Here is a 12946-nt window from a genome sequence, read left to right as displayed (position 1 = left end):
TGGATAAATAAAAAAAACACTCCCACCTCCTGGGACAGCCTCCCACTGAATGACTGCTCTGTGCTTTGACATTTCTTATATAGGTAAGGGGCAGAGCCACCTGGCTACATCACCCGGTGTCACCGCCCTCTTATGACTTCATGGACTGGTGCATGCTGGGCCTGTGATGTAGACAGGTGGCCCCACCCCTTACCTATATAAAAAATGTAAAAGTGCAGAGCAGACATTTGACGGGACGCTTTTCCAGGAGGCATAGCAATTTCAACTGATTTTTATTTTTTGGGGTCAGCGGTGTGGTGGGTGGCGTGATTAATGATGGATTTACATTGAGGGACACAATTTTTTTAATCTTTAATAAGAGATTTGTCAAAAGTGTGTTTTTATTACATTTTGACACTTTTTTGGTGAATGGGTGGTGTTACTATGTACCTGATACCCATTCACATGGGGGGATCTGGGGGCCCCTTGTTAAAGGGGGCTTCCAGATTCTTATAAGTCCCCTGTCTGCAGACCCCCAAAACCAATGGCCACAGTTGTGGGGATGAGGCCCTTGTTCCCATCAACAGGTGCTTTGGGTGGCCACAGGGCACTCACCCTCCATGTTGAGGGGACACTCACTCACCCCCTCTTTCCAGACCTGCCGGGCTGTATGCCCAGATAAGGACTGGCATGGATTTTGGGGGACTGCACGCCATTTTTTATTTTTATTTGGTGGGATTCCCTCCAAACCCATACCAGACCACGCCATTTTTTTCTTAATTTTTTTACTGGCACTTCAGCTGTCCAGGGGTTCTCCCTGCTGACAGCTGATGACTCATCAGTTGTTAAGAACGATGCAGCCAGTAGTGATGGACGAACTTCCGACGGGACGTTTCGCGAACGCGAAACGCGAACGGACACAAACGTTCGCGAAAACGACCGTTCGCCGCGGGCTCCATTGACTTCAATGGGAGGCGAATTTCGCAAACCTTTAGGTCGAATTTGCGGCCACGGGGTAATTATTAGGGGGTAGCACGTAGTCCCACCACCTGGACAATAGCATAATACATGTATGAGGTGAATTTGGGATCGATAACTACAAGCATTTTTTTTTTATTTGGGAAATTGTTCTGACAATTCAGGACTATGGAGCTAATGAAGGCAATGGAGGAGAGGGAAGGTCAGGGACCAGGGTAGGCAAACAAGAGGGTGCAGGAGATACAGAGCACTGACAGCAGCACCGTAATACAGAGCACTGACATCAGCACCGTGACATACAGCGCTGACAGCAGCTCCGTGACATACAGCGCTGACAGCAGCTCCGTGACATACAGCGCTGACAGCAGCTCCGTGACATACAGCGCTGACAGCAGCTCCGTGACATACAGCGCTGACAGCAGCTCCGTGACATACAGCGCTGACAGCAGCACCGTGACATACAGCGCTGACAGCAGCTCCGTGACATACAGCGCTGACAGCAGCTCCGTGACATACAGCGCTGACAGCAGCTCCGTGACATACAGCACTGACAGCAGCTCCGTGACATACAGCGCTGACAGCAGCTCCGTGACATACAGCGCTGACAGCAGCACCGTGACATACAGCGCTGACAGCAGCTCCGTGACATACAGCGCTGACAGCAGCTCCGTGACATACAGCGCTGACAGCAGCTCCGTGACATACAGCGCTGACAGCAGCTCCGTGACATACAGCGCTGACAGCAGCTCCGTGACATACAGCGCTGACAGCAGCTCCGTGACATACAGCGCTGACAGCAGCTCCGTGACATACAGCGCTGACAGCAGCTCCGTGACATACAGCGCTGACAGCAGCTCCGTGACATACAGCGCTGACAGCAGCTCCGTGACATACAGCGCTGACAGCAGCACCGTAAGCAGCCCCAGGAGGAAGTCAGCACAGCACAGGGATGGTGTGATCCCCTCATAATAAGAACCCCCAGGAGGAAGTCAGCACAGCACAGGGATGGTGGGAGCCCCTCATAATAAGAACACCCAGGAGGAAGTCAGCACAGCACAGGGATGGTGGGAACCCCTCATAATAAGCAGCCCCAGTAGAAATATGACACCGCTCAACCTCTTCAAAGAGGAGGGTAGGGGCATATAGTACGGTGTGCTTTTTTGGGTCAGGGAAGTGAGCCAAATGAATTAAGAAGGTCTGTGTGCTTGATTCCAAAAATTGTTTATAGACATATACATGGTCTACTGATCACATGTGTTGAATTCCTCCGAGATCCATGCCTCATTCATTTTTAGAAATGTGAGGTAGTTAACACTGTGGTGAGCTAGGCGAGTACGCTTATCGGTCACAATCCCCCCTGCTGCGCTGAACGTCCTTTCGGACAGGACACTGGATGAGGGGCAAGCCAACAGTTCGATTGCAAATTGGGCAAGCTCTGGCCAGAGGTCAAGCCTGCCCACCCAGTAGTCTAGGGGTTCATCACTCCTCAGAGCGTCCACATCGGCCGTTAACCCAATGTAGTCGGACACCTGACGGTCTAGGCGTTCCCTGATGCTGGATCCGGATGACACCTGTCGATGGGTCGGCTGAAAGAATGACCTCATATCCGAAGTCACCAACACATCTTCAAACCGGCCTCTTCTTGCAGGCGCTGTTGGATTGGTACCCGCAAATCCTTCTCTGGGAGTGGGAATTGCTCCTCTGCCAGCGCACGCAAAAGCAGAATGCAGCATTTCTCGAAGCAAGGCCTGGAAGTGCTGCATTCTGACAGCCCTCTGCGACGGCGGTAACATTTCCGCCATTTTGTGTTTGTACCGGGGGTCTAAGTACGTTGCCACCCAGTACTGGTCCTTGACCCTCATGCTTTTTATACGGGGGTCCCTATTAAAACACTGGAGCATGAAGGCCCCCATTTGCACTAAAGTGGAAGCGGTGTGGTGGCCTGGCTCCTGCTCATCATCCAGGATAATGTCGTCCTCTTCATTCTCCTCTCCCCATCCTCGCACAACAGGGATCCCAGAAAGGTTTAAAGCATGCTCTTCTTGCTCCTGCTCATCCGCCCCGGCACCATCCTCCTCTGACTCCTCATCAGACTCCTGTTGTTGACTTGTCTCAGATAGAGTAGCCCCCCCTGGGAATTCATCCAGCATTGCGACTTCCTCATCTTCCCGCTCCTGCTCCTCCACAGCCTGATCAATGACACGACGCAATGCACGCTCCAGAAAGAAGGCATAAGGTACCATGTCACTGATGGCGCCATGGCTGCGACTGACCAGTTTGGTGATCTCCTCAAATGGCCGCAGAAGTCTGCATGTGTCGCGCATGAGCAGCCACTGGCGCGGTGAAAAAAAACCCAGCTCCCCAGAACCGTTTCTTTCGCAGAGTTCATACAGGTAGACGTTAACTGCACGTTTCTGCTGGAGCAGCCTATCAAGCATATAGAAGGTTGAGTTCCATCGCGTCGGGCAATCGCAAATAAGACGTCTGACCGGCAGATGGTGTCGCCGCTGAATGTCAGCAAGGCGAGCCATGGCCGTGTAAGATCTTCTGAAATGGGCCGAGATTTTCCTTGCCTGCCGCAAGATGTCCTGGACCCCAGGGTATTTGACAAGGAATCGCTGCACGACCAAGTTTAAGACGTGTGCCATGCACGGCACGTGCGTGATTTTGCCCTGTTTCAATGCGCTAAGCAGATTGGCACCGTTGTCACACACCACTTTACCAACTGTCAAATTGAGCGGTGTTAGCCACTCATCTGCCTGTGAACGCAAAGCTGAAAGGAGTGCCGGGCCAGTGTGGCTCTTTGCTTCCAGGCACAACAGACGCAGCACGGCATGGCAACGTCTCACCTGGCATGTGGAATAGGTTCTGGGGAGCTTGGGCGGTGCAGTGGAAGAGACGCTAGCAGCGGAAAAGGAGGAGGCAGCTGAGGAGGAGAGGGAGGAGGATGGAGTAGGAGGAGGAGAAGAAGAGTCAGGCCTGCATGCAATCCGTGGCGGTAAAACCAAATCTACACGGGTGCCACGGGTTACATGCTTGACGGCCGTCAGAAGGTTCACCCAGTGGGCAGTAAAACTGATATACCTTCCCTGCCCGTGTTTGCTAGACCACGTGTCTGTGGTCAGATGTATCTTGGCACCGACACTGTGTGCCAGAGATACATTCACTTGCCGCTGAACATGGCCATATAGCTCTGGGATGCCCTTCTCTGAGAAATACTTCCTTCCTGGGACCTTCCATTGTGGTGTTCCAATGGCCACAAATTTGCGAAAGGCCTCCGAGTCCACCAGTTTATATGGCAGTAGTTGGCGGGCTATGAGTTCTGACAAGCCAGCCGCCAACCGTTGGGCAAGAGGGTTATCCGGCGTCATCATTTTTTTACGCTCAAACATTAGGCCCACGGAAGCCTGCCTTTTTGCAGAAAAATGTGAGCTTGGCGTGATGGAAGGTGGAGTGGAGGACAATTGTGAGGAGAGAGGAGAAGGAGAAGTAGAAGACGAGGCTGGACGGTGAGAGCCTGCAGTGTGGCTTTGTGTGTTCCGTTGCTCCCACTGGGCTCGGTGATGGCTGCTCATGTGCCTTCTTAAGGCGGTCGTCCCTAGGTGAGTATTGGGCTTACCGCGACTAACGCGTTGACTGCAAAGATTGCAGATGGCAACGCTATTGTCAGCAGCGGACACGTTAAAAAAAGCCCACACTGCGGAGCCATGTGCCGGTGTCCTGGGAGCGCCAGATGTGACCGTACATGGTCGATGACTCGCTCCTGATACATTTGCAGTCTGCTTTGTCCCTGCTGTGCAATGTAAGTCATTGCTGCTTCTCCTCCCTATCTGCTGGTCCATATCTCCCTCTGAACTCCCCTCCTCTTCCTCTCTTGTGGGCACCCACGTGACATCACTAGACACGTCATCATCAACGTCACCTTCCCCACCGCTATAAGTAGAGTAGGCAGCAACACCGGGGACCAACCTCCTCCTTGGGCTGATCTGGGTACTGGCGTCAGACTGCTGAGTAGCGCTTGTTGCTACCTCCTCTTCCTGATCCAATACCAAGAGTGGCTGCGCATCAGAAATGTCCTCTTGATATGGATCGGAAAATAATTCCAGTGACTCAAGCGGAAGGTATGTGGTGGTGGTGGTGGTGGTCGTGTTGTTGGTGGTAGTGTCTTTGGGGGTGCACATAGCAGAGAGTGAAGAAGAGGGTGCAGATCGAGAGGATGAGGAGGGTGCAGAAGAGTAAGGCTGAGCGAGCCACTCAACCAAGTCTGGTGCATCCTTTAAAGTAATTGAACGCACCTTCTGCAACTTCCCACTTTGGCTCAAGCCTGTTGCTCCTGCCCTACCCCTACCACCCCTGCGGAAGGGCCTGCCTCTTCCTCTGCATGTCATTTTTTAAATGACCCTGTGACAAAACTCTTAGTCCCTATACCGCTGAAGGACTGCTGCAGTATAGGTGAGCGGTCAGCAGTGGTGCACGTCAACCCTATCTATTGTGGACCTATAGCGGTCCTTACAGAACAGCAGACTGTACCGCACTCAAGCCTATGTACCGTAGCACCCTATACCAAGTTACCAGTCCTTATAAGAACTTTTGTGGACCAAGCAGGTTGTGTATTAGTGTTTAGCAGACTGTACGTCAGTCCCTATACCGCTGAAGGACTGCTGCAGTATAGGGCAGCGGTCAGCAGTGGTGCACGTCAACCCTATCTATTGTGGACCGATAGCGGTCCTTACAGAACAGCAGACTGTACCGCACTCAAGCCTATGTACCGTAGCACCCTATACCAAGTTACCAGTCCTTATAAGAACTTTTGTGGACCAAGCAGGTTGTGTATTAGTGTTTAGCAGACTGTACGTCAGTCCCTATACCGCTGAAGGACTGCTGCAGTATAGGGCAGCGGTCAGCAGTGGTGCACGTCAACCCTATCTATTGTGGACCGATAGCGGTCCTTACAGAACAGCAGACTGTACCGCACTCAAGCCTATGTACCGTAGCACCCTATACCAAGTTACCAGTCCTTATAAGAACTTTTGTGGAACAAGCAGGTTGTGTGTTAGTGATTAGCAGACTGTACGTCAGTCCCTATACCGCTGAAGGACTGCTGCAGTATAGGTGAGCGGTCAGCAGTGGTGCACGTCAACCCTATCTATTGTGGACCGATAGCGGTCCTTACAGAACAGCAGACTGTACCGCACTCAAGCCTATGTACCGTAGCACCCTATACCAAGTTACCAGTCTTTATAAGAACTTTTGTGGACCAAGCAGGTTGTGTATTAGTGTTTAGCAGACTGTACGTCAGTCCCTATACCGCTGAAGGACTGCTGCAGTATAGGGCAGCGGTCAGCAGTGGTGCACGTCAACCCTATCTATTGTGGACCGATAGCGGTCCTTACAGAACAGCAGACTGTACCGCACTCAAGCCTATGTACCGTAGCACCCTATACCAAGTTACCAGTCCTTATAAGAACTTTTGTGGACCAAGCAGGTTGTGTATTAGTGTTTAGCAGACTGTACGTCAGTCCCTATACCGCTGAAGGACTGCTGCAGTATAGGGCAGCGGTCAGCAGTGGTGCACGTCAACCCTATCTATTGTGGACCGATAGCGGTCCTTACAGAACAGCAGACTGTACCGCACTCAAGCCTATGTACCGTAGCACCCTATACCAAGTTACCAGTCCTTATAAGAACTTTTGTGGACCAAGCAGGTTGTGTATTAGTGTTTAGCAGACTGTACGTCAGTCCCTATACCGCTGAAGGACTGCTGCAGTATAGGGCAGCGGTCAGCAGTGGTGCACGTCAACCCTATCTATTGTGGACCGATAGCGGTCCTTACAGAACAGCAGACTGTACCGCACTCAAGCCTATGTACCGTAGCACCCTATACCAAGTTACCAGTCCTTATAAGAACTTTTGTGGAACAAGCAGGTTGTGTGTTAGTGATTAGCAGACTGTACGTCAGTCCCTATACCGCTGAAGGACTGCTGCAGTATAGGTGAGCGGTCAGCAGTGGTGCACGTCAACCCTATCTATTGTGGACCGATAGCGGTCCTTACAGAACAGCAGACTGTACCGCACTCAAGCCTATGTACCGTAGCACCCTATACCAAGTTACCAGTCCTTATAAGAACTTTTGTGGACCAAGCAGGTTGTGTATTAGTGTTTAGCAGACTGTACGTCAGTCCCTATACCGCTGAAGGACTGCTGCAGTATAGGGCAGCGGTCAGCAGTGGTGCACGTCAACCCTATCTATTGTGGACCGATAGCGGTCCTTACAGAACAGCAGACTGTACCGCACTCAAGCCTATGTACCGTAGCACCCTATACCAAGTTACCAGTCCTTATAAGAACTTTTGTGGACCAAGCAGGTTGTGTATTAGTGTTTAGCAGACTGTACGTCAGTCCCTATACCGCTGAAGGACTGCTGCAGTATAGGGCAGCGGTCAGCAGTGGTGCACGTCAACCCTATCTATTGTGGACCGATAGCGGTCCTTACAGAACAGCAGACTGTACCGCACTCAAGCCTATGTACCGTAGCACCCTATACCAAGTTACCAGTCCTTATAAGAACTTTTGTGGACCAAGCAGGTTGTGTATTAGTGTTTAGCAGACTGTACGTCAGTCCCTATACCGCTGAAGGACTGCTGCAGTATAGGGCAGCGGTCAGCAGTGGTGCACGTCAACCCTATCTATTGTGGACCGATAGCGGTCCTTACAGAACAGCAGACTGTACCGCACTCAAGCCTATGTACCGTAGCACCCTATACCAAGTTACCAGTCCTTATAAGAACTTTTGTGGAACAAGCAGGTTGTGTGTTAGTGATTAGCAGACTGTACGTCAGTCCCTATACCAATGAAGGACTGCTGCAGTATAGGGCAGCGGTCAGCAGTAGTGCACGGCAACCCTATGTATTGTGGACCGATAGCGGTCCTTACAGAACAGCAGACTGTAACGCACTCAGGCCTATGTACCGTAGCACCCTATACCAAGTTACCAGTCCTTATAAGAACTTTTGTGGACCAAGCAGGTTGTGTGTTAGTGATTAGCAGACTGTACGTCAGTCCCTATACCAATGAAGGACTGCTGCAGTATAGGGCAGCGGTCAGCAGTGGTGCACGTCAACCCTATCTATTGTGGACCGATAGCGGTCCTTACAGAACAGCAGACTGTACTGCACTCAGGCCTATGTACCGTAGCACCCTATACCAAGTTACCAGTCCTTATAAGAACTTTTGTGGACCAAGCAGGTTGTGTATTAGTGTTTAGCAGACTGTGCGTCAGTCCCTATACCGCTGAAGGACTGCTGCAGTATAGGGCAGCGGTCAGCAGTAGTGCACGGCAACCCTATGTATTGTGGACCGATAGCGGTCCTTACAGAACAGCAGACTGTACCGCACCCAAGCCTATGTACCGTAGCACCCTAGACAGACCAAGTTACCAGTCCTGATAAAGAGCTTTGTGGAACAAGTGAGTTGTGAATGATTAGCAGACTGCAGCAGAAGGGCAGCAGTCAAGTATAATATTCTTTCTATATTTGGAAGAAAGAATATTATACGTGTACAAGCCTATTACCGTACCACTGATACCAGTCCTGAAAAGAACCTTTGTGGAACTAATAGTAACAGCAAGTCTTTAAAATTATCCTCACTGCCTGACACACTGCTTCCTGCCTGTCCCTATACAAATTGGCAAAAAAGAGTAGGCTGGAACGATTAGCTGGAACAGCTCTTTTGTGGACCTGATAGTAACAGCTAATGATGATGATGATGATGATGATGAAGAAAGACTAATCTGGCTGAGCTGTCCCTAAAATAGCAGCATACAGCGCTCTGTCCCTTTATCTAAACTGACAAAAGAAACTCAGGCTGCTGACCTAACACCTATACCAGTCCTGAAAAGAACTTTTGTGTACCAAATAGCTAGCGTTTTCTCTGTCCCTACTCCACACAGGATCCTTTCCCTACAGTGACAGAAGAAAGAATGTAAAATGGCCACCGGATCGGGTGTATTTATAGGTTAGGGGGAATGTCCAAGTGTCCATGAGCTGTCATGTCTCAATTGGTTGTCCTGTAACACATGATAAACGTGTCACGAAAGGTTAAAGTTCTTGTATACATTAAACACGTAAGTCCGCCGGGGCGAACGACGGAAAAAGGCGTTCGAACCCGCGGACGGCGAAAGTCGGAAATTCGCCGCGAAACGACCGCCGGGCGAACCGTTCGGCCATCACTAGCAGCCAGCTTCCCAGCCCTGCTCCCTAACAACCAGCTTACACTACGCCATGATTGGGCAAAGCTTTGCCCAATCAGGGTGCAGAATGCACTGTGCAGTGCTCATTGGCTTGGCCTCCTTCAGGATGGTATTGCATTTCATTCTCTCTTGCTTTGGAAAATAGGACACTACCATCTTCTTGTTTACTTGAATTAGAGTTTTAATTAGAGTTTTCTTCCTAAAACCAATAAGTACAATGTTTGTCATGCTGCTCAAAGTTCCAGAATATTGAAGACTGTTATTATTTCTGACCATCGTTATTTGCCCTGGACTAGAATATCCTGAAAATTAGCTGTGCAGCCTTGAGTGCTGACATCAGACGTATTGTGATCCAAGTTCCCATGTTCAGCCACCTTTGCAGATTCAATACGTAGAGCCAATTTGGCTTATCTGAAGTACTGATTTCCATATGCACTGGCTCAGAAAGCCTGTTTGAAAGCATGGAAATAAAAGCATGGGACACATGTCCTGTGCTTCATTGATTGAACACCACATTACTCTGTTACCCGCTTATTGGATATTACCTCCACAACCACCATAATAGAGTTCCTTATGAGGGACCCCTTTAGCACCCATGGTATTAGGAATTCAGGGAGGAGAGTTTCAGAGAACCTGCTTGGAAAGGATCAAAGTTAAACAGTCAGGGAAGGGTAAAAATAGTACAAAAATTCATTTCATTAGTAATTCATTTCTTGCTAGGGACAGTAGCTGCATACTATTACTGTGAGGATAAAAAAAGGATTCTGGTGCTAGGTAGAGTTTCTTTATTTATGGAATAGTCAGTCTTGTATCCCTGTAAGGTTTGACCCATCAGTATGCAGCCATGCCATGCACAGGAAAGGACTATTAGGCAGATTGCAAAAATGAGAAATGCATTTAGTCGAAGGTAAAATGTATTGAAATACAATCACAGTGAATAATCAGTTATGAGAATGAACTTAAAGATCAGTCATCAGCTACAAATATTGCAGCTGATGACTTTTAATATATGGACACGTATCTGTCCAGGGAGCCTGCAATGTTTGCACCCTAGCCAATCTTCTGATCAACTGTCAGGTGCAGTCGCCACCATTCCAGGTAAGGGAGCCCAGCTTTTGGCTTCAAAGCCAGGTCCTTACTGCGTGCGTGTAGCGCGCTGTGCTTTATAATTGGTCTGGTGGCGGAGGAAGGAGTAGGGGTCCGAACTTCTGAGACGAGACCGCGGCCCCGTCTCAATCTGTAAATAGGGAGGAAGTTGTCCCCGGTTTTAATTGTTGGACATTTTCAAGTTGGGTATCCCATAATCCCTTAACCAGGGCCATCTGAATGCAAGGGCACTCCTGGGCACTGCCCAGGGACCCCCGGTGCATGGCATCCCGCAATAATCTTGCATTACATCATATTTGCAAACTGTCTGGGACATTCAAGATTTTTACTAAACTGTCCCGAGATGGTCGTGTCGTGGGAAGTATCCCAGAACCTATACTGTGCTCTCCTGATCCCAGTATTGTACTGCATTTCCCACTGTACTGTGCCCTCTGTGTTGATTAGTTTTTGATTCATGGAATGTTTTCCTTTTGTAAAATTTATTTTTTTTGAAAGTACTAATGAATCTATGTTTAATTCTATCAACTATTTATACTTTATTTCTTGAAAGCAGGTGTGTAAATTGGGGCAAGCTGATAGGGGTCCCAGTGCATTACTTTGCCCAGGGGTCCATGATGCTATTAAGACCGCCCTGCCCTTACCCCATCCAAGTTATCCCCTATAAAAACAACAAAAAAGCCAAAGGTCTGATCACTGTGTCTGGATACAAGAAGGAAATGCTGTGTGACTGTCTTTGCAGTAGTGGCGATTGGGGAACCCTGCCATTAGCCTCTCCTATGGGGGTAGTACTACACTAGTATGACAAATTTATTTTAACTTGTCAAATTACATTCTAACTGAATATTGGCAGAATTGCTTTTCACACCATATCACTTTATATTGATATATTTCCTGTAATGTCCATATTATGTTTTTTTTTCTTTCAGAGATCAATTTCAGGAGAAAGAAATGCGCCTAAAGTCATCCATCAAGCAGATTTTGAAATGTGATTTTGAACAGGAAGACATAACTTCCCCGGTGCTACTACCAATTTCTGATTGTATTATTAGTGCGGGGATACTGGAAATTATCAGTAAAAATGAAGATGAATACATAAAGAATCTGGAGAAGATCATAAAGCTGCTAAAACATGGAGGCCAACTATTAATTATTGCAATAATTGATGCAACTTACTGGGTTGCTGGAGCAGAACGGTTCCATTGTTTTAAATGTAATGAGGAGTTTGTGAAAAATGCCCTTGGTAAGGTGGGTTTAGCCATTGATTACTATGCAGTGCAGAGGAGACGCAATGTCAGCGATCTCACTGATTATAAAGCTATGCTATTCATTGTAGGACGCAAAGGGGAGTAGATGATTGGAGCGAATAGCATTAATCTGGTGCCAAATCAAGCCAAATAGAATTATGTTGGCCTCTGGGTTCTATGGCAGTCAGAAATCACAGCAGTTGCACTAAAGTCAGCAATGTTATTTTGCATTAATTTGTGTTAAATTGTGTTAACTATCTTAATAAAGATCATTCAGAATATAAATGTGTGTATACTTGTCTTGGAATAATATTGTAAACCTTTTATGTATACAACTTATCTTTTTATCTATTGATTGATAACAAACGCATTTCAGGACATTTCATGGACACTAATAGGTAGCACTGGTGGGCACTGATAGGTGGCACTGATGGGCTCTGATAGGTGGCATTGATAGGTGACACTGATGGGTACTGGTAGGCAACACTGATAGGTGGCACGGATGGTCACTGATTGGCAGCACTGGTGGGCACTGCATTGATAATCAGTACACTGATAATCAGTGCTGATGCCCCTTTAACACAAGCTGGTTATTGGCTTCCTTCTTCTCTCCTAGCACTGTCAGTGTGAGGAAAGAAACACAGATAACTGGCTTGTGTTTACATCCGTGATCAGCCATTGGATACAGCTGATCACGTGGTAAAGGACCATTGTGATTGGCCCTTTACCCCAAACTGTGAGTCTAAACCCAAGGGAGAGAAGAAGACTGACTTATGGTCCCCTCTGGATCAATAAGTCCTCATTTGGGAACCGAAATTTGGAGTTTCAGAGAACTATTTGGGTGAGAAAGAACTTTCACCCTGAAGAATTCACCCGTTTGCATCAGAGTCCAGACAAGGGGAAGGAAACATTCAGTGCCAGTCTGTGAGGTGAAGTAGAGAAGAAAAACACAACTAAATGAGCAATGTGGGCTAGCGCGTGGCTGAGACAAGGTTGCTGAACTCTGATGTCTTTGGGACACCTTAGGCATCCAGGAGATTTCAAACACCCTGTTAAAGTAGAAGTGGCAGTGAGCAGAGCGTTTATGTTTTTGTAACAACAATTGATCGATATTTTTTGCTTCCAGAGGATAAGCTGTTTTTTCTGTTGGACTGTTTTTGACTGTTAGCCCTTGTAGACATGGTCGGAGATTCCGATGGAATGTGTCCGATCGGACCGTTTTGTCGGATAATCCGACTGTGTGTGGTCTTCATCGGACTGTTTCCGTTGGAGTATCCGACGGACCAAGTTTTCCAACCTGTCGGTAAAATTTTCCAACAACATGACTTGATCGGACCTTGTCCGTTCATGTGTAGAGAATTCCAATCGGACAAAGTACCACGCATGCTCA

General features: G+C 48.3%; 1 protein-coding gene across 1 annotated transcript in view; it reads left to right on the top strand.

Moving 5' to 3' along the window:
* The window catches only part of LOC143933003 (indolethylamine N-methyltransferase-like), a 59243-nt gene extending 47487 nt beyond the window's left edge, over positions 1-11756 (top strand). Inside the window, exon 3 of the mRNA XM_077455920.1 lies at positions 11239-11756. Coding sequence (XP_077312046.1) covers positions 11239-11662 — 424 coding nt within the window. The 3' untranslated portion in view covers positions 11663-11756. The remainder of the gene's footprint in view (positions 1-11238) is intronic.
* Positions 11757-12946: the final 1190 nt, after the last annotated feature.

Source organism: Lithobates pipiens, unplaced genomic scaffold (assembly GCF_037356315.1).
Source record: "Lithobates pipiens isolate NorthernLeopardFrog02 unplaced genomic scaffold, aLitPip1_a1.2 Scaffold_27, whole genome shotgun sequence".
Lineage (NCBI taxonomy): Eukaryota > Metazoa > Chordata > Amphibia > Anura > Ranidae > Lithobates > Lithobates pipiens.
This window is presented reverse-complemented; position numbering and strand designations above follow the sequence as displayed.